Source organism: Cyprinodon tularosa, unplaced genomic scaffold, assembly GCF_016077235.1.
Source record: "Cyprinodon tularosa strain WSP-4 unplaced genomic scaffold, ASM1607723v1 ctg408, whole genome shotgun sequence".
Taxonomy (NCBI): domain Eukaryota; kingdom Metazoa; phylum Chordata; class Actinopteri; order Cyprinodontiformes; family Cyprinodontidae; genus Cyprinodon; species Cyprinodon tularosa.
In genome coordinates this window covers 303,906-331,562 of record NW_024039128.1, presented here as the reverse complement: position 1 = coordinate 331,562, position 27,657 = coordinate 303,906, and the positions used below count along the sequence as shown (strand labels likewise).

At 42.0% G+C, this 27,657-nt stretch overlaps 1 protein-coding gene across 2 annotated transcripts in view; it reads left to right on the top strand.

Moving 5' to 3' along the window:
- The window catches only part of armc8 (armadillo repeat containing 8), a 32,877-nt gene extending 8,441 nt beyond the window's left edge, over nt 1–24,436 (top strand). For both annotated transcript variants that reach the window (XM_038298483.1, XM_038298482.1), the window contains 21 exons: nt 2,715–2,791; nt 6,180–6,251; nt 9,555–9,697; nt 9,774–9,871; nt 9,962–10,054; nt 10,136–10,216; nt 10,283–10,358; nt 10,436–10,526; nt 10,608–10,668; nt 10,743–10,943; nt 12,630–12,725; nt 12,797–12,879; nt 17,118–17,199; nt 17,279–17,365; nt 17,564–17,656; nt 19,234–19,383; nt 20,700–20,795; nt 20,890–20,985; nt 21,266–21,338; nt 23,124–23,217; nt 23,300–24,436. In XM_038298483.1, the coding sequence (XP_038154411.1) occupies nt 2,715–2,791; nt 6,180–6,251; nt 9,555–9,697; nt 9,774–9,871; nt 9,962–10,054; nt 10,136–10,216; nt 10,283–10,358; nt 10,436–10,526; nt 10,608–10,668; nt 10,743–10,943; nt 12,630–12,725; nt 12,797–12,879; nt 17,118–17,199; nt 17,279–17,365; nt 17,564–17,656; nt 19,234–19,383; nt 20,700–20,795; nt 20,890–20,985; nt 21,266–21,338; nt 23,124–23,217; nt 23,300–23,333 (1,977 nt within the window). In that variant the 3' untranslated portion in view covers nt 23,334–24,436. The remainder of the gene's footprint in view (nt 1–2,714; nt 2,792–6,179; nt 6,252–9,554; nt 9,698–9,773; nt 9,872–9,961; nt 10,055–10,135; nt 10,217–10,282; nt 10,359–10,435; nt 10,527–10,607; nt 10,669–10,742; nt 10,944–12,629; nt 12,726–12,796; nt 12,880–17,117; nt 17,200–17,278; nt 17,366–17,563; nt 17,657–19,233; nt 19,384–20,699; nt 20,796–20,889; nt 20,986–21,265; nt 21,339–23,123; nt 23,218–23,299) is intronic.
- Nucleotides 24,437–27,657: the final 3,221 nt, after the last annotated feature.

Sequence of the window (27,657 nt, the reverse complement as noted above, 5' to 3'; positions counted from 1 at the left end):
GATGGAGGAGCATGACGAGGAACTAAAGAGTTTAATTTTCAGGTCATCAAACTGGAGCAACGTTTTCCATATGTTTTGTTTTGTTCCTTACATGAGATAAAGCAAACTACAAACTGATTTTTATTATTTTGCTTACCGCTCTTCCATATGGGTCAGATTTATTGAGTTTTTTTAAAAGGAAAAGTCCGGTCTAATTGTGTAAATACCTTTCAGAGCTTTATGATCTTGAAATCACATTAAAATCATTGAGTTTGCTTTTGAACCAGTGTAAGAAATCCACCTGGATTTCAAGGAATAATCAATGGATCATTATTTATACCTAAAACTAAAACGTTTGCTGTGATTTCATGAATTTAGTGTTAATCAGTAAAAAACATGAAAATAATAATTTCTGTTGTGATCACTGAGTCTGGGAGCGGCCATTTTTGCTCAAATATAGTAGCCCCTCCCTCCTGCCATCTTCCAGCAGTGACGTCACGGTGCGGTAAGCCTAGCGCCATTCTCCCCGCTTTCCAAGCTAAATCAATGGGAACTACTAGACACATCTGCAATCAACAACAATTATTGAAGATTTCCAGAGGACTTCACCATTGAAATTCACCAGAGCTATAGTGAAACTGACAATGCCCACGTGCATGGCAGCTGGATGCTGGAATACATCGGGTAAAAGTGAAAAAAAGAGTTATTCCACCTTTCTGATTCCTGATCCTCCACGGACGGGTTGGTCGTTGGATCGCCAACTTGAAGAGGGAGGATTTGCCATCGAACTTCTGGCCAGAGAAAAAACCCGTAATATGTAGCCAACATTTGGAAGAAGAATGTTTTCAAGATGACTTGGATAATAGCGCGTTGTGACAAACACCAGATACAGCACTGGGACTTGATCAACAGCCGATACCGCACCGTGACGTCACTAACCAGTAGGTGGCAGTAGTGTTCTTTGACAAACATGGATGCCTCCAGTAAAGCACATTCACATGAAAATTACTCTGAATTAAAAACATTTATTGAACAGGATGGAATCATTTCAGATTTAAAGAACTTTCAGGAGTTTGGATTCTGAATATGAGCGACTTTTCCTTTAATCCTGTAGCCCAGTTTGTCCCTGATCTTTGCTGAGCCTTCGGTAATGAGGCCTTCAGAGAAAGGCTGATAATAAAGGAAACATTTAGGTTTTATTACCATAACAGGTGATTTCTGAATAATGCATCTAGATTACCACCTTATTTAGGTCACCTGCTGCAGCCAGAGCCTGTCACTTCCAACACCCGCTCCTCACTTCATCTACAATTACTTACTCCTAAAACCAGCACTGCCGCTGGTGACTGGAACGCTCTGCAAAACATTCTTAAACTGGATAGACTCATTTCAACTAGAGCATCTTTGTTCACAGACACTTGCAGCTGCTTCTCTACAGTCATTTTTGGGTTGTCTGTTGTGTTTTAAATTGTTTATTTTTATTTTTATGTATTACTAATGTATTTATTTTAGCCCTACTTCCTTTTTCCTAAGTGGTTACTCCACTTGTCAGGCCACAATTGTAAATAAGAACTTGTTCTTAAAGACTTGCCTGTTAAAATAACTGTTTGAATAAAGGTATAAAGATTTTATTTTGGGGTTTCTGAATAAATACGCTGACTAAATTAGCATGCTGCATTTTTAAGATTTAGCTTTTTAAAATGGGTTTGAGGGCAATAACTGATTCTCCTCAAACTTCACACTTATGGACAACTTTGTGTTGGTGACATAAATAACCCCCCTATAAACCTGAGTAAGGTTGGCCCCCCCACCTTTTTCAAATTAGACAAAATTAGTGTCAAACGTTTGTGCAGCAAAAATTTTCATTTGTGCCGCTACCATTTTAAAGATATAAAGAGATGTTTCTAGAGGTCATCAAAGGTCAAACAGCACCCACACACACACACTCCCCCACCCCACAACTTCTTCAAATTAGACAAAATTGGTGTCAAACGTTTGCCGCCAACATTTTTTACAGGTTAAAATTATGTAATCATGGTTAGTAACATATAATTTATATGAAAGTCAGATTTTCAGAATGAACAAAATGAACAAATGTTCACTTTGATGGCTTCTACAATTGACACCCATTTCGTCTGATTTGAAGAAGGTGGTGTTGGTGGGGGGGGTGGGGGCTGGTTGACCTTTGATGACCTCTAGAAACATTTCTTTATATCTTTAAATTTATATCATAGCAGTACAAACGAAAATCTTTGCTGCACAAACGTAGCACAAACATTTGACACTAATTTAGTCTAATTTGAAGAAGGTGGGGGGGCTGGTTGACCTTTTGACCTTTACATTTTCATTAATATCTTCAAAGCCAAAGCAGCACAAACGAAAATTTTGCTGCACAAACGGAGCTGAGTTAATTGACACCCATTTCGTCTGATTTGAAGAAGGTGGGGGGGCTGGTTGACCTTTGATGACCTCTAGAAACATCTTTAAAACGTTAGCAGCTCAAACTAATTTTTTTTCTGCACAAACCAGCACAAACGTTTGACACTAATTTTGTCTGATTTCAAGAAGGTGGTGGTGGGGCGCAGCTTCACTCAGGTCCCCTAAAATACTCTAAATGTTTAATTTGAGGCCAAATGTAAGCAAAGCTGTGAATACTTCAGCACAGCACTGTGAGCGTGCTGGTTTTTTTTAGGGGGGGATTTGTTACTAAAATGTTTGGTTTTGTCTCCATGCAGGAAGTCACCGCCACCAGTCGCCATTATGTGGACCGTCTGTTCGACCCCGACCCACAGAAGGTGCTGCAGGGAGTCATGTAAGGCTGACAGAGCTGCATTTATTCACTTAAGCATCAGACTAATTCTTCTGTTTTAAAATATAAATAACTTCTGACAGAATCCTTAGTACCTTTGATAATCTCTCTATGATGAATTTAAGCGAATAATCCTTTGAATGTTAATTATTTTAAAGTAGCTCAGGCTTTTAAGTCCCTGTCACACCTTGATGATTAAGACCAGCGTACGCCTGACGTTCGAAAAATGCTAAAATGCTGGTTTATGTCGGATAAGTTATGAGTACGCTGAAACACGTCGACATACGTGTTAAAATACGTCCATTTTAAGCATGCCCGTATTTCATGACAGGTCAGTTATCTGATGGCTGACATCCGTTCAGTGTCGGTTCTTCATCAGTCGTAGCGTCTGGCTGATCCTAAACCTCTGAGTAACTTCTGCGTAACTTATCCAGAACTTCTCTCCAACATATCAGCGTATCTGACGTGTTCCAGACGAGCGCTGAACGTGTTTCTAACTTCCAGCTACTGTGTAATGGCGTATTGGCAGCGTTTTGGTATAAAGGGGGTTCACAGGAGGAAACCGTCAGTTCTCCTCCAGACTTCATCCCCATCATAGGGTGAGCCAGAAGGTGAGTGATGGATCCTCCCTGCGTTCACGCCCACTATCACTACCCGATCCGTCCCGGAAGCACGATCCGTCCTGCGAATATACATCCGGGTCGCCCTCAATTTTATTTTGTTAAAAAGACCTAAATTAAGTTTTTTCCCTCCCTAAAAACAGTAAGCGTTCTGAACTATAATGTGTTAAAGGTGAATGTATTTCCTGGGAAAATAAATGCATTAAAATCCTTTCTGTTTTATCACTCTCTACCTGATCTGCACCGGAAATGTGATCCACAAGCTAACTTTTTCGGTTTTAGATTTAAACATAAATCTAGTCTTTTTGAGTTTTATTCTTTCCTTTCGTGTTAACATAATGGTATATAGTGCATAATCTAAAGAAGGAAACCATTAAAACGCAGATAAACATGATTTAATCAGATTTACTGCTCTGAGCGTGTCCATGATGACGTCAGAGAAGCTGTTTAACAAAGAAAATCTAAAAAGCATCAAAATTGTTTCACAAAAGTCATAAAACATTTTTTTAAAGGTGTGTATTAGCATTTTTTGTGAGTTTAGGATAGAAATAAGTAATTTTAGTGCCATTATTACATTATTTCTGGACACCTGGATGAATATCTGTTTGCGCAGGACGGATCGGGTCGTAACACCAACGACCAACAAACTTCCTAGCAGACATGACGCTGAATCTGCTTCCACTGCAAACTTTCTTTTTCTATTTTATTTGTTTTTGGCAGGCGGTTAACAGCCGTTAGGTTAATATGAAGATGATGCTTCAAATGATGCTTGTGCATCATTTCCTGGGCATTACGCTGCTGTGCGTTATGCAGAAGTTGCATCGCTGCTCCTGAGGGGAGCAGCTTCAACTGACGCTTCGTAATGCTTCCTGGGCATTATGCTGCCGTGCGTTATGCAGAAGTTAGGCTGTCGTTGGACAGAAGTTCTGGACTCGTTATGAATCCTCTATGCATACACCCAACATAGAAATAATCCATAGAAAGTTCAGGTATGCCAGGGTTTTAGGAGATTCTGGGACGTCGGGCAGACGCTGGATAAATCCTAAAGGTGTGACAGGAGCCTTACCAGCATAACGTGGAATAAAATCTCAAAAGAGATCGGAGAAGGACTTTCAAAGTAAGTAAGGTAAAAAATACTCTTTATAAAGAGACATTCAGTTAAAAAAACAAAAGAAATGTTCAAGGTAAAAAGGAAAGGCAAAGAAGAGGAAAAATATATATATTTTTTAAATGTCCAATGGTTCCCATGATAATATTTTTGAAATTGTATTTTTTTAAAAGCTTTATCATCCTTTTTGGACTGATTTCTGTTCCTACAGAAAAAAAAAAACATTTCTGCTCAAACACTGTAAATAAACAAGATTTAAAGGCTCTCTCTGTTTACACGTTCAGGCTTTCATCTGATACTCAGAGTTTCTTCTGCTGCTCAGCATGAGGCAGACGACATGTCCTCGGACGATTTCCTTGTTATTTTTATCCTGTGAGGTTAGCAGCTGTAGTTCCGGCTCGTACTGCTCCGCTATCTCGACTCCAGCCGTACTTTTCCACCACCTTAATTCAGCGGCTGTCTGCTATCATCCGGGTCACCTGCCCAGCGGGGGAAACGTTGCATCGTTCATACCTGGAAATAAGAGAGCAGACCTGAGTGTTGGACTTTAATTTGATTACATATTAATATGCTGGTGAAGATTCTCAGTCATCCAGGTCATTATCATTCCAAAAAAGTTAAATACAATCCACTGGACTTTGTTTCCAAGGTTGAAGACATTTCACTTCCCATCCAGGAAGCTTTTTCATTTCAAAATCTTGTTCACTTTAAACCCATTTACAGGGGAACAGAAGACCTCACCTATTCATCCAGGCCAACAATTCCCTCTAACGACCCCCCTTTCAGAGACATAGACAGGTATGGGGCATTGCAGACTAACAAAGAAGCCAAGCGACCCCCATTCCAAAGGGGGGGACCCGTTCATCCGTTTCTATTTGCATGTTTTCTAAACTAAAACCAGGCTTTGTTGGGCTGCTGGATAAAACCTGGAACTAAACGCCATTTCTGACATTTTGAATTGAAAAAACTTCCTGGATGGAAGAGAAACGTCTTCAAACTTGGAAACAAAGTCCAGTGGAGTGTTTTATAGCTTTTTTTGGAATGACTATGACCTGGATGACTGAGAATCTTCACCAGCATATTTAAAAAGCTCAAAAATAGTAAAAATACCAGAAAGGCAACATGGACAAAATCACTTGGATTTTCTGCTCATATCTTCAGTTATAATCTGAAATGGATGAAGCTGTGATTACTGATGTAATGGAAATCTGTCTTTCTAAATAAAAATAAAATAAAAAAAGCTTTCAGTCTGAGAACCTATAGCAGAGGTCACCGGATTAGCCACCTACTGGCTAATCTGGACCCAACTAGGTCATTCATAAATTAGGTCATTCATAAATTACAGCATGTTGCACCTTGATATGTGCTTGAGAATGGCTTAGTCTCTGGTTAAACCCAGGTTTAAAGCCTTGCAGGGCAGCCTAAAGCCCACTGCCAACATTAAGACAGAAAAAAGAAAGAAAATAACAAACGATCAGTTCAGGGGTTTTAGGAAATATGGTAATCAGGAAATTCAATGGAAAATAAAATTTATTTATTTTAATGTATACCATGGAATGGGGGGGGGGGGGGGGGGGGGGTTGCTTCCATACAGACTGGAAATCTGGAAAGGAGATCAATCCTTTTCCGTTGTTTTGATTGTATTTCCTTTTTTCCCCATCAGTGACATGAAGAACGCTGTGATCGGAAACAACAAGCAAAAGGCCAATCTGATCGTCCTCGGAGCGGTACCCAGGTACTCCCCAGCATTTCCACCCAGTTCTTTTTTAAGGGAAGCAGCTGAAGGTGCCGGTAGACGAGCTTAACCTGCTGGATTATTCTCTCTGTGGTTAAAGGGACCAGATTACTGTATCTTCTCTCTGCTGACTCCTGACTATTTAAACATCTTAGTCTTTATTTGACATCCTCGCCCTCATCCTCTAACTATTATAACTAGAAGTATGCCTGACGTCCCAGAATCTCCTAAAACGCTGGCATACCTGAACTTTCTATGGATTTTTTTCAATGTTTGGCGTATATATGGACGATTCATAACGAGTCCAGAACTTCTGTCCAACAACAGCCTAACTTCTGCATAACGCACGGCAGCATAATGCCCAGGAAGCATTATGAAGCATCAGCTGAAGCTGCTCCCCTCAGGAGCAGCGATGCGCCCGGTCTGCAGGAAAAGATTTCTTTGATCCTGGTATTAACCTAACTGCTGTTAACTGCCTGCCAAAAAATAAAAGAGAAAAAGAAAGTTTGCGGTTGAAGCAGATTCATCGTCATGTCTGCTAGGAAGTTTGTTGGTCGTTGGTGTTACGACCCGATCCGTCCTGCGCAAACAGATATTCATCCAGGTGTCCATAAATAATGTAATTATGGCACTAAAATTACTTATTTCTATCCTTAACTCACTAAGAAATGCTAATACACACCTTTAAAAAATGTTTTATGACTTGAGACAATTTTTATGCTTTTTACATTTTCTTAAACAGCTTCTCTGACATCATCATGGGACACGCTCAGAGCAGTAAATCTGATTAAATCATGTTTATCTGCGTTTTAATGGTTTCCTTCTTTGGATTATGCACTATATACCATTATGTTAACACGAAAGGAAAGAATAAAACTCAATAAGACTAGATTTATGTTTAAATCTAAAACCAAAAAAGTTAGCTTGTGGATCACATTTCCGGTGCAGATCGGGTAGAGAGTGATAAAACAGAAAGGATTTTAATGCATTTATTTTCCCAGGAAATACATTCACCTTTAACACATTATAGTTCAGAACGCTTACTGTTTTTGGGGAGGGAAAAAACTTAATTTAGGTCTTTTTAACAAAATAAAATCGAGGGTGACCCGGATGTACAGGTGCTGGTCATAAAATTAGAATATCATGAAAAAGTAGATTGATTTCAGTAATTCCATTTAAAAAGTGAAACTTGTATATTATATTCATACATTACATACAAACTCATATATTTCAGATGTTTATTTTGTTTAATTTTGATGATTACAAATGACAACAAATGAAAATCTCAAATTCATCATATCAGAAAATTAGAATATTGTGAAAAGGTTCCAAATTGATGGCCCCTGGTGCCACACTCTAATCAGCTAATTAACTCAAACCACCTGCAAAAGCCTTTAAATGGTCTTTCAGTCTAGTTCTATAGGCTACACAATCATGGGGAAGACTGCTGACTTGACAGTTGTCCAAAAGACGACCATCGACACCTTGCACAAGGAGGGCAAGACACAAAAGGTCATCGCTAAAGAGGCTGGCTGTTCACAGAGCTCAGTGTCCAAGCACATTAATAGAGAGGCGAAGGGAAGGAAAAGATGTGGTCGAAAAAAGTGTACAAGCAAGAGAGATAACCGCACCCTGGAGAGGATTGTGAAACAAAACCCATTCAAAAATGTGGGGGAGATTCACAAAGAGTGGACTGCAGCTGGAGTGAGTGCTTCAAGAACCACCACACACAGACGTATGAAAGACATGGGTTTCTGCTGTCGCATTCCTTGTGTCAAGCCACTCTTGAACCACAGACAGCGTCAGAAGCGTCTTGCCTGGGCTAAAGAGAAACAGGACTGGACTGCTGGTGAGTGGTCCAAAGTCATGTTCTCTGATGAAAGTAAATTTTGCATTTCCTTTGGAAATCAAGGTCCCAGATTCTGGAGGAAAAGAAGAGAGGCACTTCATCCACGTTGCTTGAAGTCCAGTGTAAAGTTTCCACAGTCAGTGATGGTTTGGGGTGCCATGTCATCTGCTGGTGTTGGTCCATTGTGTTTTCTGAGGTCCAGGGTCAACGCAGCCACATACCAGGAAGTTTTAGAGCACTTCATGCTTCCTGCAGCTGACCAACTTTTTGGAGATGCAGATTTCATTTTCCAACAGGACTTGGCACCTGCACACAGTGCCAAAGCTACCAGTACCTGGTTGAAGGACCATGGTATCCCTGTTCTTAATTGGCCAGCAAACTCTCCTGACCTTAACCCCATAGAAAATCTATGGGGTATTGTGAAGAAGAAGATGCAATACACCAGACCCAACAATTCAGAAGAGCTAAAAGCCACTATTAGAGCAACCTGGGCTATCATAACACCTGAGCAGTGCCACAGACTGATCGACTCCATGCCACGCCGCATTGCTGCAGTAATACAGGCCAAAGGAGGCCCAACTAAATACTGAGTGCTGTACATGCTCATACTTTTCATGTTCATACTTTTCAGTTGGCCAACATTTCTATAAATCCTTTGTTTTTATTGGTCTTCAGTAATATTCTAATTTTCTGATATGATGAATTTGAGATTTTCATTTGTTGTCATTTGTAATCATCAAAATTAAACAAAATAAACATCTGAAATATATGAGTTTGTATGTAATGTATGAATATAATATACAAGTTTCACTTTCTAAATGGAATTACTGAAATCAATCTACTTTTTCATGATATTCTAATTTTATGACCAGCACCTGTATATCTGGATGCACATGCGCAGGACGGATCGGGTAGTGATAGTGGGCGTGAACGCAGGGAGGATCCATCACTCCCCTTCTGGCTCACCCTATGATGGGGATGAAGTCTGGAGGAGAACTGACGGTTTCCTCCTGTGAACCCCCTTTATACCAAAACGCTGCCAATACGCCATTATACAGTAGCTGGAAGTTAGAAACACGTTCAGCGCTCGTCTGGAACACGTCAGATACGTTGATATGTTGGAGAGAAGTTCTGGATAAGTTACGCAGAAGTTATGCACAAATTTACTCAGAGGTTTAGGATCAGCTAGACGCCACGACTGATGAGGAACTGACACTGAACGGATGTCAGCCATCAGGTAACTGACCTGGAGCTGATAGCCCACTTATGGCAGACGCTGGCGTACGTCTCAACGTTCTCGCTGTATGTCTACGTAAGCCAGCGTAGTTCAGCGTGTTCATAACTTATCCAACGTAAGCCAGTGTTTTTGCCAGGATTTTCCTACGTCAGGTATACGCTGGTCTAAATGGTCAAGGTGTGACAGGAGCTTTAGTTTGTTCTCTTTCTGCCTCCAGGCTGCTTTACCTTCTCCAGCAAAGCTCCTCCAGCCTGCAGCTGAGGGCCGAGTGCGCCGTGGTTCTGGGCAGCTTAGCCATGGGAACGGAGAACAACATCAAGTCCCTGGTGGACTGTCACATCATCCCCACCCTGCTCCAAGGTAAACCACCCCCCCACAGTGCCCTGCATGCTGATCAGGGGACAGGAGCAGAACGCTGATCCTTTTGTCTTTGCAGGTCTCTTGTGTCCAGATCTGGTCTTCACTGAAGCCTGTCTTCGATGTCTCAGAACCGTCTTCATCAGTCCTGTGACGCCTGTCCAGCTGCTGTATACTGTAGGTCACCCTGTAACCTGTCTCTGTTTTATTCCCATGAATTGTCACTGCTTTAACTGTGGTCTGATGGAACGCTGTGATTCCCTGAAGGACCCCACTGTGATTCCTCATCTGATGTCTCTGCTGAGTAACTCCCAGAGAACCCAGGAGTACATCACCCAGATCTTCTCCCACTGTTGTAAGGTATTTGATCACACGCAAACTCTGTGGAGCCGACTGCCGTGCAGCCAGACCAACAATCGGTGGCTGTCGTTCTGTTTGCAGACCCCGGAGCACCAGACGGTTCTGTTCAACCACGGTGCCATCCAGAACATCGCCCCGCTGCTCATTTCATCCTCTTATAAGGTAGGTTCTCCCCCTGACCGGTTCCCGCTGTCGCCGCTCCGTAGATCACCCTCATTCCCTCCACAGGTCCGGATGCAGGCGTTAAAATGTTTCTCAGTCCTGGCCTACGAGAACACTCTGGTCTCCATGACGCTGGTGAATGGTGAGCTTGACTCCTGTTTTTTTTTCTCCGTCCAATCTGTCTCCTCCACTGAAATCTGATTGTTTTGTCGATGCCAGTGCTGGTGGACGGCGAGCAGCTCCCTCAGGTATTTGTTAGGATGATGCAAAGGGATCAGCCTGTTGAAATGCAGCTAACGGCAGCCAAATGGTGAGCGATCAAATTAAACGATGATATAAACGTATCCGTCGTGCACGACCACTTCATGTCGGCCTCCCGTCTCTGTCCCAGTCTGACCTACATGTGTCGAGCAGGAGCCATCCGGACGGACGACGGCTGCATAGTGCTGAAGGTGGGGCTTCCTTTGCCTCTAACTACAAGCGGTGACCCGTTCCTGTGTGACATGACTCCCTGTTGTTTGTTCAGACGTTGCCCTGCCTCGTGCGAATGTGCAGTAAAGAGCATTTGCTGGAGGAGAGGGTGGAGGGTGCAGAAACCCTCGCCTACCTGATGGAGCCTGACGTGGAGCTGCAGAGGATCGCCAGCACCACTGACCACCTGGTGGCCATGCTGGCCGACTACTTCAAGTACCCCAGCTCTGTGTCCGCCATCACCGACATCAAGAGGGTGGGTCAGTGGGTCTGAATTGATCAGGGGTCGGCAACCTGCGGCTCTTTAAGCGCCCCCTTGTGGCTCCCTGGAGCTTTTTCACAAATTTTATGAAAATCTATTTTGTTTTTTGTTTTTCTTTTAATATGGTGTGCAGGAGGTCAAACAAAAATTCATGTTTTCCAATGCTGTAAACATTTGTAATATAAATAAATGTAAACAACAATTGGCGTCATAGCCATAGAGATCATTGATCCTAACTTGGAACCAGCGCGGCGCGGTGCCAGGCTAACAAAGCTGCAGGTGTGTCTCGGAATATGAATCCCAAAGGGAAAAAAGGAAAATGGTTGATAAGAAATGAGGATTCAAAGAGACCGAATCATTTGCTTTCATTATCAATGCAGAAGGATTTCCTGCGTTTTTGCTTCGTCATGAGAGGGTGTCAAAAAATAAAAAAAAAAATTTGGAAAGGCTTTTCCAGGGAAGGCTAAATCTGCAGCTGACCGCCAAGCTGGGAGGGAGAGAAAAAGTGCGATTGCAGGATAAATTAGAGGAGAGCAAAGATAGATTTAAAAAGTGGATTGGATTTTCCAATCTCCACCACTGCTGCTAGTTTTGCTGCAAGGATGGAAAACCGTCCACAGATCAAACAGGCAGCACTCTGATGCAGGTATCTGAACTTTCTTCCATTTTTCCCCCGAATCCTATAAATATTAATCAGACCAAGGAATGATGGTGACGGAGGATGTGAGATTTCAGGGTTAGAGAGCACAGCTCTGATGTCACTTCCTGCTTGGTTCCTCATGACTCAATCAACTCCTCCCAACAGAAATGCTTCCACCATAGAAAGATTCATTTATTGTGTTTCTATAATTTCATCATTGCAAGAAAACTTAAACCGCACAGTGAAGGTTCACTGTTCCTCCGTCACCTCAGGCTACTATGTGACATTTGCTTCAGGATAAACATTTAATCATTAATGCTTATTATATATTTAAGCCCATATAGTCCTTTTCTATAGTGGGATAAAACATTTAGAGCCTGTGTTGCTATACAAGGCTGATATAAGGCTTTTACATTTTTGCAGCTCCAATATATCTCTTTGAGTAGTTGGGGTTGCCGACCCCTGGAATAGATGCTTTGCTGCCTAACATTTAATTCTATTCAGTTTATTTCTATAGCTCCAATTCACATCATGTCATCTCAGGTCACTTTCCAGTTCAACCAGATCATCCAGTCAGATTGATTCAAAGTTTTCTATCTAAGGAAAACCAGTTGATTGCATCGACTCATTGACTCTTCAGCAATCCCTCACACTAAGCATGCTTGTAGCGACTTTATTCTCCTAATGTTATGACTTTATTATTGAAATACAAATAACAATCTCTAGCCTGGCCCTAATACTCCGTGGTACTGTTCAAGGAATCTGCCAAAGTTAAAATAAACACAGAGACTAAAAACAGGGATTTAAAGGATCAGCCTCATTTCTGCAACACTTAGAACTTCACCATCAAACGAACAGGATGTTGACTGAGAATACAGATAATGGGCTATTTACTGTGGAATAAATTAGAAAGCTCATTTATAAACTGCTTGCTTTGGACCTTCTCTTTTAATCTCCGTTCTCTTTTTCTTCCCTAATTAGTTTTTTTACTTTTTTTAATTGCTTTTGTGGTTAATAATGATGCCTGTTGTCCTTTGCAGCTGGACCATGACCTCAAACATGCACATGAGCTGAGACAAGCTGCTTTCAAGCTCTACGCCTCCCTGGGCTCAAACGACGAGGACATCCGGAAAAAGGTTCACTTTGTTTTAATCTTCTCTGCATACGAGTGGCAGACGTTCTGATCCACGCTCTTCCTTCTCCTCAGATCACAGAGACGGAAAACATGATGGACCGAATAGTTAGCGGCCTATCAGAGTCCAGCATTAAAGTGCGGCTGGCAGCAGTGAGGTCAGTGGGGTTTCTAATTACCTTTAACCCTTTATAGGGCACTGAGTGAAATAAAACGTTATTGGAATCCAGGAGGAGACCTTATTACCTGTGTAACGTAAAAAAAATATGGATATTTTGTGGGAAAAATTAATGTCAATTCAATAACAAGAAACGCCAACTTGCCCGAATATATTAAGAAAAATAATAAAAGTGCTTCTATAAGAAATTCATGAAAAACACCCTGAGAGTAAAAGAAAAGTAAAAGTATTTTTTGGTACATCATAACCTTAGGTCGGAGGTTACGGATAAGCGGACCGCGGTCCGGATCCGGACCCCCCTGCTGGCTAATCCAGGACCCAACCTGATTAAAACATTTATAAATTACCGCATGTTGTCCAACGACATTATCTAAAAGTCACTTGCGCTGCTTCTCCTGTTAATACGGTAAAGCCCTCCAGAACTGTGTCAGTCTGGGTTGCTGCTGCTGCTACTTTTAGGACCTCCATTTGTAAGGGACTGTCACATGCTTGTCAGGAGGCCAAGCAGCCTTGGAGGCGGGACCCAAACTGGTTGAAAGAAGCAGACAAAACTTTAATTTTCTTCTTGTGCAGGACATCAACCAAACCACACCAACCCAGAACAATGGCAGACATGTTTCTTAAAGCTACAGTGTGTAATAATTACAGGGATATAAAGTCAGAAATTTAATATATTATACATAACTATGTTATTTATCATCACCTATGAGCTCAGCCTTTTAACCATAATATTTGCGTTGCCTTAGAATTCGTTATTTATAATTACATAGGAGCGGGTCTCGCAGCCATGGAGGCTGACATCTTTGCGCTACGGCAAGCGCAGAGGCAACAAACTAGCGATTGCGAGATCTCCCATGACGCTCAAAAATAACTACGGCAAGTTGAGAGAGATGAACTGAGACGGTACTGAACAGTAGATGGCAGTATTATGCCTGAGAAGCGTTTAGTCTGCCTGAAACCAAAGAAGAAGAAGAAGCAGGTATACTGCGCCTCAGTAACAAGAAAGGTGAACAAGGCGGCAGGCGTGAGTGACTTTGCAAACTGTTTGGCCAAACATCAGACGAATGGAGGATCATGTCTACTCTGTATCACAACGAAAAGCGGCGGACACCGAACCCCCGTCATCTAAGAAGCGGAAACACGACGAGAATAAACGCAAGAGTGACAAGAAACGACAAAAAACACGGATCAACATTGGCACGGCATTTACACGATGGAAGTCACTGATGGAGGAAAAAGGTTTTCAAAGTGACGCTCAAGTTGCCAGTTTTCTCTTGGACAGGTAATTAATCCTACACACACAATTGTCTAATATCACTGCAGTTTTTGGAGTACAGGATGCTCAGACCTGTCTAAAACAATAACATGCTGCGGCGTGATGATGCTGTTCCTCTCCAGTATACTTATTCAGCAACGTCCCTGACGTTTCACAGGTAATGATTCAGTAATTTTCTGTAAAATAATTTTCTGGATATATACCTCGGTTACTTCTCTCCAGCTCCTTTGGAGATCTTCAAGCCTTTCCTCCTCTGCTCTCACCCCGCTGGCTCCCCTCTCTCGCCTGGCCCTAGCTGCACGGCCTCCCTGCCCTCGCCCTCGTCCTCTCCCTCTTCCTCGCGTTGTAACCCCCGTGCCACCAAAATGACTTAGACTCTGTAAACGGGGAATATATATTCTTCCAGTGAACACAATCTCGCTGTTAAACTAATGACTACAATTACTTCGTCTGTTTATATCACCATGCAAAGCAGCTCACCAAAACGTCACAACGATGTAGAAAAAATAACGGGTATATTTATTATCTTAAGTCTACATGAAATCTATACCCTACACAGACTAATGAAATACTATCTGTAAAATTATCTATGTAAACAAACCTCATCACTTGAGAAGGTAGGTGATGCGGACGTCGTGGAAGAAATTTTGTCCCGTAACGCTCGCCGTACTGTTGGGGGGGAGAAGCGGTGGGGGGGAGATGTTCATGTTGCTGCGGTCTGCAGTCTGACCGCTAGATGTCGCTGAAAATTACACACTGTAGCTTTAAATAGAGGAGGAACTAAATTGGAAGAAACCATTTTTTAAAAGGCTGTTCAGCTTCACAATATGAAGAAAGGGAAATGTGGTTTAAACATACAACTACTTAAGAAATACTTTTACCAATAAATACAGAAACAAATATTTTAATTCAATCCAAACAAATACTCAAACTCAATATAGAAAACACCATACATCAGATCAACCTCCCCCCTCTTCAATTATCCAATGGTGCAGTCCTGTATAGGGTTGGGAATTGAAAAGATTTTCACGATTCCGATTCCCTTTTCGATTCTATGAAATGATTCGATTCTTTATCGATTCTTTTTTCGATTCCAATTTGGGGGAAAAAGGAGAACAAACAGTTTGATTATCAGCATCAACTTTGTTTACTTAACTATTGCACAATCTTACAAACTCAACAAGATCAAGATGTCCACAGGAAATGTGAAACTGGAGTAACATCTGTGTTTAAATGAAAAATAAATATACAAGAACAAACTTAATAACCAACAATGTCTAATAACAAATGATGGGATAATAACCTATTTTAAATAACAAAAAATACTAATTATAAAAGAGTAGTAGGGAAAATTAACAGTTATTTTGCAGAAAGATGAGCATATCTGCTTTTTCTGGAAGGATACAGGATCTTTCAGGGCTTATGGTGTCTCCAGCCGTGGAGAACACCCTCTCAGATGGGGTGGAGGAAGCCTGCACACAGAGGTAGTTTTCAGCCAGTCAGATAGCAAGGGCAGCGTATCTTGCTTGTTCCAGCACCACAGTGTGGCGCTATCCCTGCAGGGGATGGAGGGCAAGCTTTTATAGAGCTGGATTTCCTGATCTACCCTCTGGGCTAAGGAAAGACGGGGCTTTGATTCACAAAGTGACCGTAGCTCGTTGTCTTCCTCCTCGAATAGTTCTTCCAACTTGCGTAACTTGCGTAACTTGCGTAACTTACGTAAAAAACGTGACGTAAGTCGTGCTCCCCAGAGCCGGCGCTCTAGGCTCTGGTGCTGCGGGAATCGAAAAAAGAATCGTTCAGTGAGCTGCCAAACGATGCCATGGAATCGGAAAATACGGAACCGGTTCTTAACAGGAACCGGTTTTCGATTCCCATCCCTAGTCCTGTACACACCTGCTTGTGAGAGTGAAACAGCAGAGGTGAGTATTTCACTATATTTTATATCCTTAATCCATGAATTTCCCTTTTATGAATAATTAAACAAAAACAAAACATTGTAAAGTGAAATCAATTTACCTTTTTACAAAAATGAAAACAAGATGCGGCCAACCAAAGAACCACAACCCAAACAAATCCACTTCACCCAAAACAACAAAAAATAAACCAAAGTAGAAAACCAGATGCTGTGTTTAGCTGCTACTTTGGCCAATATACAGGTAACAATAGCTCATTGTCACAGGGACATGCAAGTGATCAAAAAAGGTAACTTGTCCTATAAAGTGCAGTACCTCTGTGGACCCCTAGGGGGTCACAAAAGTTTTGGTTGATTAGAGAAATTTTTTATTCCACCCTGCAGTTTTTCCCACTAATTGAAATGTCTTTAAATCCACATTAACATGAATCCAACAGACTGTAGTAAACAGATAAATGGAGGCAGAAGATGTCTTTCAGTCATCAATGCTCACATTCAGCGACACACAGGAGCTCTTTCAAGCTGGGCACCGTTTCATTCACAACACCTGTCCCATCAACCAGGAATCAGAAATACTTTAATAATCCCAGGGAGAAATTACCCTTAGTTACATTACTGCATCTGTAATACAGCGACTATAGGACCAGTTTGAGAGAACAAAATTTCATACCATATATATAATTAGGGGGTCCTTGGAGTGGAAAATGTGCAAGACTCCTGCTATAAAGGCCTAATATAACTTGGTTTTTGTTTCTCCTGAAGAGTCTCAGATTGTTTTTGAACAAGGTTCATCTTTTGACCCATTTGGGTCTCATCAGGCTGATGGATCTATCGTTTATTGAGGAGGAACCGTTTTAGTTCCATTAAAGTTTTATTTTAAACGAGTTTTCTAAGGTTAAACTGCTCTGAAAAAGTTGAGCAGCGTCTTGGAGTAGCCATCTTCTACCAATCCTCTGAGCCCAGATCTGAGCCTCTGCTTCTATACAGAGGTTTTAATGAAGGAGTTAAAGTCTGCCTCCTCCTGCAGATGTCTTCATAGTCTCTCGCGGTCGGTGCAGCAGCTGCGGACCAGCTTTCACGATCACGCCGTGTGGAAGCCGCTCATGAAGGTCAGTTTGGATTCACCTCCATCCGTCTCTCACTCTCTGGCTCTATCTGCTGAAAATAAACACTAACGTCTGTCTGTAGCTGCTGCAGAACGCCCCCGATGAAGTGCTGGTCATGGCTTCCTCAACACTATGCAACCTGCTGCTGGAGTTCTCACCAAGTAAAGAGGTAAACGGACCGCCCGCCTGCTGAGGGGGCACCCCTCGCTCTCTTAGTGGATAGTTCAAAGCTGGGCAGATGTCACCTGGTTTGCAGGAATGTTTCTACATCTGCTTCTGATCATTTGTAATAAAAAAAAAAAAAAACAATAATTACATTTTGATCAGGTTGAAGTTGATGTTTAAATAACCTCGGTGTTTCCAACAGCCCATCCTGGAGTCTGGGGTGATCGAGTTACTCTGCAGTCTGACTCAGAGCGACAGCCCCGCTCTGAGGGTGAACGGCATCTGGGCCCTCATGGTAAGAACTTCACCTTAAAGGAAAAGTCCGTTCCTCAAGGAATAATCAATGGATCATTATTTACAACTAAAACTAAAAGGTTTACGGTGATTTAATTAATTTTGTGTTAATCAGTAAAAAATTTAAAATAATAATTGACGATCACTGAGTCTGGGAGCGGCCATTTTAGCCCAAATCTAGTAGCCCCTCCCTCCTGCCATCTTCCAGCAGTGACGTCACGGTGCGGTAAGCCTAGCGCCATTCTCCCCGCTTTCCAAGCTAAATCAATGGGAACTACTAGACACATCTGCAATCAACAACAATTATTGAAGATTTCCAGAGGACTTCACCATTGAAATTCACCAGAGCTATGAGTCACATTTACACTACCATTGAAAAACCGATCCATGCCGAGACCGGTCCGAGCTCGGATCAGTTAACCAGGCCGAGCTCGGTTCTTACAACCGTTTACACATCACGCTATCTCCGCTCCTCGCCTCCTAGTGACGATCTGCGGTATTACTGCCAGTATTGAAGGAGGAAATCAAGCAGTTGGTGGCGGTAATGCACCAAAAGTTGTTTGCCAACCATCATAAAACACAAGAAGAAGAAGACGAAGAAGGAAGGAATCAAGCAAATCAAAATGGTGGCGCCCGCCACATTCAGAAAGTTATGCTTGATTATTATTGCTGTACTTCGGTGTTATTATTTAAAATTTTCCGTGGAGAAGATTTCGATTGTTCTTTATAGTTGAAGAAGAAGTTGTTCTTCTTCTTCTGTTTCCGGAGGGGCATTACCGCCAACTAGTGGAATGGAGTGTGAATCGCGATGTGCAGCCAGACGGAGATGACGCGTTCTGCTCATGCGCTCTCGTTATCAGAGAACCGAGCCAGGGAAAAACCGAGCCGAGCCCACCTCTGGAACTGGTCTGCAGTTAGCTCGGTCCGGTTCAGTTTGCTTTCCATTTACACACCATAAGTTATCTCAGTTACTGAGCTCGGACCGGTCTCTGCACAGTTTTTCAAGTGTAGTGTAAATTGGGTAATAGTGAAACTGACAATGCCCACATGCATGGCAGCTGGATGCTGGAATACATCGGGTAAAAGGGAAATAAAGAGTTATTCCACCTTTCTGATTCCTGATCCTCCACGGACGGGTTGGTCGTTGGATCGCCAACTTGAAGAGGGAGGATTTGCCATCGAACTTCTGGCCAGAGAAAAAACCCGTAATATGTAGCCAACATTTGGAAGAAGAATGTTTTCAAGATGACTTGGATAATAGCGCGTTGTGACAAACACCAGATACAGCACTGGGACTTGATCAACAGCCGATACCGCACCGTGACAATGTCACTAACCAGTAGGTGGCAGTAGTGTTCTTTGACAAACATGGATGCCTCCAGTAAAGCACATTCACATGAAAATTACTCTGAATTAAAAACACTGATCATTTATTGAACAGGATGGAATCATTTCAGATTTAAAGAACTTTCAGAAGTTTGAACTCTGAACATGACTTTTTTTTAAAAAGTAGTGACCGGTCTCTAAAGAGCTCAGACTCCTAAAGCAGGAAATGATCTAAAGCTGTGTTGCTCTTAGAACATGGCGTTCCAGGCCGATCAAAAGGTGAAGGTGGAGATTGTCCGCTGTTTGGGCACAGAGCAGCTGTTCCGTCTCCTATCCGACCCCGATGCCAACGTCCTGATGAAGACTCTCGGTCTGCTGCGTAACCTGCTGTCCACGCGCCCGGTGAGAAATGCCACTCGCACGACAACACAGAATATTCCATACGTGTTCCTCTAAACCTTAAAGTCGCCCTGCAGTGTACATTTATCTCGTTAGCATCTTAGCAGTTTAAGTACAATTCTAAACTTAATTTGGGCTAACAGACCAAACTGCAGAGCAAATCCAGCCTCAACATCAGCTTCAGGCCGCACACCATTTTCTATTATAGCTGCACTGTCCACCATCATTTTGAGAGCGTGCAAAGAAGGCGACAGGGAACTTCCCAACATAGAAATATATGGCTAATGTGGCAGAAAGCCACATAAGATAAGCAATATGAAGAAATTAGAAGTTTGTTTAGAACAGGACAACCTGAGGCTCGAAATGACTTCTGCTAAAAATGATACAGAACAAGTTTATGTCTTTAAATGTAGATATAATTACAGAAAGCTCAGGTTTTAACCATTTTGTTCATTGGATATAGCTCTGCATTGGTGAAAAGGCAGCCGTCATGGTTCTTAGTAGTGGTGCACAGACTGCAGTTTACTGATCAATCACTGAGATTCTATTCAGTTTATTTCTATAGCTCCAATTCACATCATGTCATCTCAGGTCACTTTCCAGTTCAACCAGATCATCCAGTCAGATTGATTCAAAGTTTTCTATCGAAGGAAAACCAGCTGATTGCATCGACTCATTGACTCTTCAGCAATCCCTGACACTAAGCATGCTTGTAGCGAGAGTGGAGAGGAAAAACTCCCTTTGAACAGGAAGAAACCTCCAGCAGAACAGAAGTAGCCGTTCAAATTTTCCCCACTTTCCTTGATGGGTCCTTGGCTGGTCCCCTTCAATTCCTTTTTAAACATCAATCTTTGTACTAAAATATTCTTTCTGTCAAGATTTGTGGACATTAGCATCTAAAGAGAAGCGCAATCTCCTGGTCAGACCCTGTAATTCAGTGAAAGGGTGGAGTCAGAGGAAAAGAATATGCAGGAGGGGGCCAGTGACTGGGAAGAGCTTATTCTTTATCCTGTGGTTCATCATTTTCCACTAATGTCTACTTCCCATTGAAAACATTTTCGGTTTTATTTTTAAACAAAAAAGTAAACAACGGAACATTCTTCAATGAATAAAACACATTTTTCTCTAAAATTGTCATTTATCTAGAAACTCATTTGCAGCTCTAAGTAAGTTTTAATCAGCTGGACTGAGGAAAGAAGGTGTTTGGATTGTGAAGGTTGCAGAGCTGCTGGGTTTCTAGCAGGGATCCAGTTCATGCTGGGTTCACTGGGTTTGGGCCATGCCGAAGAAGTGAATGTTCTCCCTGTTCATGTTTTCAGCACATCGACCAGATCATGAGCTCTCATGGGAAGCAGATCATGCAGGCAGTGACTCTGATCCTGGAAGCCGAGCACAGCGCAGAGGTCAAAGAGCAGGTGAGCGTGTGCAGAGGGGGTTATGGTGCCCTGCAGACCGGATCCATTACATCGGAACGGAAACACTGACGCTGCCTTTTCCCTTTGCATTTAGACGCTGTGCATCCTGGCTAACATCGCCGATGGAAACACCGCCAAGGAACCTATCATGACAAACGACGACATGCTGCAGAAAGTTAAATATTACATGGTACAGAGCAGCTGTGGCCCTCTGGTCTTTACTGTCAAACCTGTCTGTAATCAGGTTTTCATCCCCGTTATGGAAATGCGGTTATTTCGGTTGTGTTAAAGGAAAAGTCCGATCAGCAGGGAATGATCAATGGATCGTTATTTATACCTAAAGCTAATAGGTTTGCTGTGATTTAATGACAGTGGTTTAGTTTTTCTGAAGGTAACTGAATGGATTTCAGCTGACAGGAGGATGTAGAGTCACTGAGGCTGAGGAATGTTTCCCCCTGCTGTTCCCACAGGGACACTCCAACGTCAAGCTGCAGCTCGCCGCCACCTTCTGCATCTCAAACCTGATCTGGAATGAGGAGGACGGTGAGAACTGCTTCCACACACATCATTATACAGAAAACATCTGGTAGATATCCTCTATGGCAAAAACGCATCTAGTTTACAGTTATTGATCATTTTAAGAGACCTGCAGATGCAAACACGTTAGATGGCATCCAAGAAAAACAATGTTTAAAAAGTTTACTTGTATCTTTATAAGATTAAAACAGTTGCTTTGTTTTAAATAACAGATGAATCAATTAACCCTTTATGGGCTACCCCTCGTCCCTCACTGAGGTCTAGAAACACAAGATCTATATCCAGCCATTCAGCAAAGATCCTGCTACATGGCTGTACATCTTATTTTGGCATTTGACCAATTAGATGAGCCCTTGAATGATATATTAACTACTGGAAATTAAGTTTGGGGAAAAAATTAACAAGTCAAGAACAAAAAAGGTAATTGAAAAGTTAAAAGTAAAGTTAAAAAGTTAGTAAGCCTATTTAACTTTATTATATTTAGGTTTATAAACTAAAAAATGTCAGTGCCAGTATCGGCATTAATGCCTCTAAGGTTATGTTGGACCAAAAAAACATGTTTCTTTCACTCTCAGAGGGTTTTTAATTTATTTCTTATAGAAGCACTTTTGTTATTTTTCTTAATATATTCGGGCAAGTTGGCTTTTTTTGTTATTTCATTGACATTAATTTTTGTCATCAAAATATCCATATTTTTTATTTTTCAATAACACTATTGGGTGGAAGTTTGGATTTTCAGAGTATTTCACTGATTGCCCTATAAAGGGTTAAGAGAAGAATATCAACATTGGAAAGACAGAAAGATGCTTTAAAAACTCTAAATATGTTTAAAACTAAAATTTTACTTTATTCAATAATTTTTCAATAATATTTTTTCCTAAACTGCATGAATCTCATTTCATCAAGGTCAGCCTAAAGGCAGCAGCAGAGGTCAACGGTGGGTGAGGCTGTGTGGACATGAGATGCAGGGAGGATTTATTTTAGTGCAACACTTCCAAAGAAAAGTGGTCAATTTATTCGGCAGCCATCACTGCTCGCTAAAGACGGAAAACTCAAAAATCGTTTAGAGATCAAAAGTTGCTAGAGCGCTGAAGAGTTGCTTAATGTTATAATTAAGTCAGAAACAGTTTTTCCTTCCATTTTCCATCAAACTTATCGCTGCTGAGGTGGTGAGGGGTGCTGGCGTCTATCTCCAGCTGTCTACAGGTGAGAGGCGGGGTCCACCCTGGACAGGTCGCCAGTCCATCGCAGGGCAACACAGAGACACACAAGACAAACAACCATTGACACACACACCTAGGGAGAATTTAGAGAAGCCACTTAACCTAACAGTCATGTTTCTGGACTTTGGGAGGAAGCCGGAGTACCCAGAGAGAACCCACGCATGCTCAGGGAGAACATGCAGAATCCATACAGAAAGGCCTCTTTCTGGTAGTTGGTTCCACAGGAGAGGAGCCTGATAACTAAAAGATCTGCCTCCCATTCTACTTTTAGAAATTCTAGGAACCACTAGTAAACCTGCAGATTGAGAGCGAAGTGCTCTGTTAGGAACATAAGGAACAATCAGATCTCTGATATCAGATGGAGCTTGGCCATTTAAGGCTTTATATGTGAGAAGGAGGATTTTAAATTCTAGTTAACATCAAACTAGCGTGAAAACGCTTCCCTCACCTCAGGATGCTGGATGCTTGAAAGTGAAGGGAAATGTTAACACCACGGTGGAACCGATGATCTGTGGAGGCTTCAGCAACGAGCCAAACTTCTGACGTTCTCTCTTCTGTCGTTTATTAGGTTCTCAGGATCGCCAAGACAAGCTGAGGGAGATGGGCTTCGTAGACGCCCTGCACAAACTCACACAGTCTACCGACCCCAACCTCAGCGACAGGTGGGCCAGAACCAGCAGCAGTGCCTGAGCGTCTCTCTCATGACCAAAGGTTGAGTTCTGATGGTGTGTTTGTCTTTCTCAGGGCAAAGACTGCGTTGCAGCAGTACCTAGCATGACTACAGTGGGCAGCGATCCTCTACTGCCAGCCTAACTAACAGGAGGACGCCCGCCGGTCCGCCTGAGGGTTTATGTTTGGGATTAAACTCTAGAGACTTGCACAAAGACACCTTTTTATTTTTTGGGAGCTGTGAGACACTTTTCTCCTGCCTCCCAGCCTCGGCGGGTCTACTCAGGCCCGGCTCGTCCTGGATGAAGGCTGTGAAACTGTGGAAGACTTAAGGAAGTTTGTCTTTTTTTTGCTTGAGGTGGATCTTTCTAGGTTTTGACTCTGGAAGAGAAGCGCTGGAAGTGGCTGTTTGGACTCCGGATGTTGGAGAATCTCATGGATTCGTCTGCATCTCACAGAGATGCTGTTGGACAGGAGAACCTCCTGGATTAATATTTCTGTTAATATTTATGTCTACCTGAGGCATCGTTTGCAAGGATATATTTGGAAGAAATGCCTATTTTGAAACTTTGGATGTTTTATTTTTTTGTGGACCTATACCTCGTAAATATATATATATATATATATATATATATATAAATATATATGGATTTAAACCTAAATATATATTTTTGGATTTTTATTTTCCCCTCTCCCTGCCCATGGGTTTGATCCGTTTGCTCTCGCCGTGTCCCTCTGCAGCCTGGTTTTAACTTCTTCAAACCTTGGATTTTTTCTGTCTGCGGTGGTGAAAAATGAAATTTAAGGGTTTGTGTTCAGCGACCCAAGCGACTGCTTGCCTGCGACCTCTGCCAGGTGTCCTTATGCTCCCCATGGGAAACGTAGAGCTGGCGTCGCTCGGTCTGATCCGCTCCGTGATTAGAGGACGTGGAGAAGCTCTCCTACAATCAGGGTGCCTCGGCTGATGCTCTCTGACATTTTAAAGTGAAGCTCTGATGGATGAATGTCACTAATGAAATATATGCAGACCTGCAGAAGGACTCCTTGGTGTCGTGTGTTATTTCTCCTGTCAGGAGAAGCGTAGAGGTTGGTTTGCTCGTTAAACGTGTTCCTTTCTGATCTCATCCGTCACTGTTTGCTGTCTGACTTTATGATTTGTTACTGATATCACTTTAGATGCTCTTTGTCCCTTTTTTGGTTATTTTCTTACAAGAGAATAAAAATCATGAATGAATGCAACAGGTCAACATCACTTCTGACCAAACTTAAAGAACGGCTCCTTCTTTAAACTAACATTCTATTCAGTTTATTTCTATAGCTCCAATTCACATCATGTCATCTCAGGTCGATTGATTCAAAGTTTTCTATCTAAGGAAAACCAGCTAATTGCATCGACTCATTGACTCTTCAGCAATCCCTCACACTAAGCATGCTTGTAGCGACAGTGGAGAGGAAAAACTCCCTTTGAACAGGAAGAAACCTCCAGCAGAACCAGGCTCAGTGTGAGCGGCCATCAATACGGATACAGTGTGATATCCAGGAGAAAATGTCGGAAAACGGACAGAATTCCTGTGAGTTGGGTATTTTCTCTTCAAACACTGTAGGGGGCAGGATTGCGTGTCCCGTGGAAGCCTTTTGGAAGTTTGTGAGCAGGGCGAGGGTTGCAGAAGCTGGAGAGTCACAGCAGCAGGCAAACCTTCATCCTTCTAAAGGTCTGGTTATCCTCGCCAGCAGTGCGTCGCAGGTATTTTGATTTATGCCCAATATTGAAGCGTGGACTCCAGGGGCGTCTCTAGGTTTAAGACACAAGGGTGGCTCAGCCCCTAGAAGATAATGCGCGCGCACAGCGCGCGCCGAATTTTTTCAGTGCACCTGCTAAGGCGTTGTCTAAGACAAGGGTGTAACTTTGTGTTGAAAGTTGGTGGGGACGGCTCATAAGGAAAGGGAGCTACGTGCGCGACGCCTTTTTTTTTTTGTTGGAAAGGATAAAGCCAAAAAAATGCTAATAACTTTTATCAATTTAATGCTTACAGTTGAAAACATAACTGTTACAATATTCACTTATATATTTTGTGCAAAAAATATCACATAAATCTAAACAGACAGTACAAATCAAATAAATATATCAATTTTGTAGAACATTTATTGACAGTCAATTTTGGGTCACTTTTTAAAATTTATTTACTTTTAAACCAGGACTCGAACGAGATCTTATGGGACCTTAAGCAGAATATGATTAAGCAACTCCGTCTTTCTGTCAAGAACATCCACCAGCAGGGTATCCAGGGGGGGATTTACCATTAGGCAATACTAGGCAGTTGCCCAGGGCCCCAAGTTCTGGGGGCCCCATAAAACTCTGTTTCCAGTATGGTTAATACAACTAATCCTTATTTGTGCACATTAATTATGTTTTTGATAAAAATCCTTTGGCTAAAATGCCATCAGAACACTGATAAATAGAGAGGAAAAAGGGACAAGAAGAGAGGGACAAAACCTAGAACAGATAATGGATGTCTATTCTATTAACATTTCTCTATCTGTAGAATGGGTCTGTTTTATGGGTTTACTTCTCAGGGGGCCCCCTGCCTGTCTTTGCCTAGGGCCCCAAATTTCCTAAATCCGCCCCTGAGGGTATCAATACTGATTTGATAGAATCTGGGAGAGCGGACTATGTTCAACCATCCATTTTCTTTAACCTTATCCCTCAGTGGGATCAGGAGGTGCTGGTGCATATCTCCAGCCACGTTCTGGGTGAGAGGTGGGATCACCCTGGACAGGTCACCAGTCTGTCGCAGTATGTTCAACCAGCTTAAAAGTAATCGCTAATCACATTTATTATTTGCACTTTTACTAAGTGAACTTTCTAACTCCCTTAAATCTGAAATTTCAATGCCAAAATTGTTTAAATCTTTTATCTTTGGACCCCCTGCAGAGTGACGTCACACCTCCCTGCTAGATTGCAAAAAGCAGCTTGCTCATGAGTTGTCAACTTAACACGCTAAATCTTAAATGTACGTGTACATATAAAAGAAAAAGGGGCGCAGTGCTTGCTACTGAATGGCAACACTATCAAAGTCAGGAAGAAGTTTTAAGTAAAGCCGGGATTAAAACAGTAGCTACAAGAAGCTTCAAATAAAAGGTGTTCTTTATGTTCAACCTAAACACCAACTCCGATAGACCATCAGTAGAGCAGGTGTTTAAATTAATCAATCACTGCTGCGAAAGCTTATAGCAGTGAAAGCTAATATACCACAGCCATCACTTAATAAACGCAAAATAAACAACCCTCTAAAAACGGAAAACTGTAATGGACTGAAAGTCCTGTTTTTTATGTGGGAAATTATTTGCGTGTGTTTTAGTATAATTCTGATATATTGGCGCTGTTGTCTGTTTCTATGGCAACGATACTGAATGTAGTGTAGCTTAGAGACCTGCATGGGTCGAGTTTTACCAACCCGCACCCGCCCGAACCCGTTAGGATGACTACCGAACCCGACCCGCCACCCGCGGATATCTTCAATTCAAATGTTATGGGGAGAGGTTGGAGGGGGGTGATGGGGAGAAAGCGAGAGGCAACAGAATCTTTTTTCTGAGTTTTTTTGTCGGGGTTTGTGGACGGTGAGCAGCGGGGAGAACTTTTTTTATTTTCTTTCTGAGGAGCGGCATGAATGGGGTTTTAATCAGATATACACAGCACCGAAAGCGAAATACGTGTACAAAATATAGGGCTCGGGATCCACGTTGCATTGTGGGACGTCGCAGCCATACTGACTGCTACGCAAACGTAAGCATAGCTCTGACACAACGTTGTTGTTGAAAGAAGAGACAGAAGTAGAGAGAAAAAAGATGTTAAAATCCCGAAAAGGATCTGGAATTTACCGGGACACATTAAATAGAGAAGCCAGGGACCGGTATGTTGACAAAATCAGCATTATTAATCATTTGGATCCATATGAAGTTCCAGCAATGAGTGGAGCACCGATGAGTGAGCGCCTACAGGTGCTGGTCATAAAATTAGAATATCATGAAAAAGTAGATTGATTTCAGTAATTCCATTTAAAAAGTGAAACTTGTATATTATATTCATACATTACATACAAACTCATATATTTCAGATGTTTATTTTGTTTAATTTTGATGATTACAAATGACAACAAATGAAAATCTCAAATTCATCATATCAGAAAATTAGAATATTACTGAAGACCAATAAAAACAAAGGATTTATAGAAATGTTGGCCAACTGAAAAGTATGAACATGAAAAGTATGAGCATGTACAGCACTCAGTATTTAGTTGGGCCTCCTTTGGCCTGTATTACTGCAGCAATGCGGCGTGGCATGGAGTCGATCAGTCTGTGGCACTGCTCAGGTGTTATGATAGCCCAGGTTGCTCTAATAGTGGCTTTTAGCTCTTCTGAATTGTTGGGTCTGG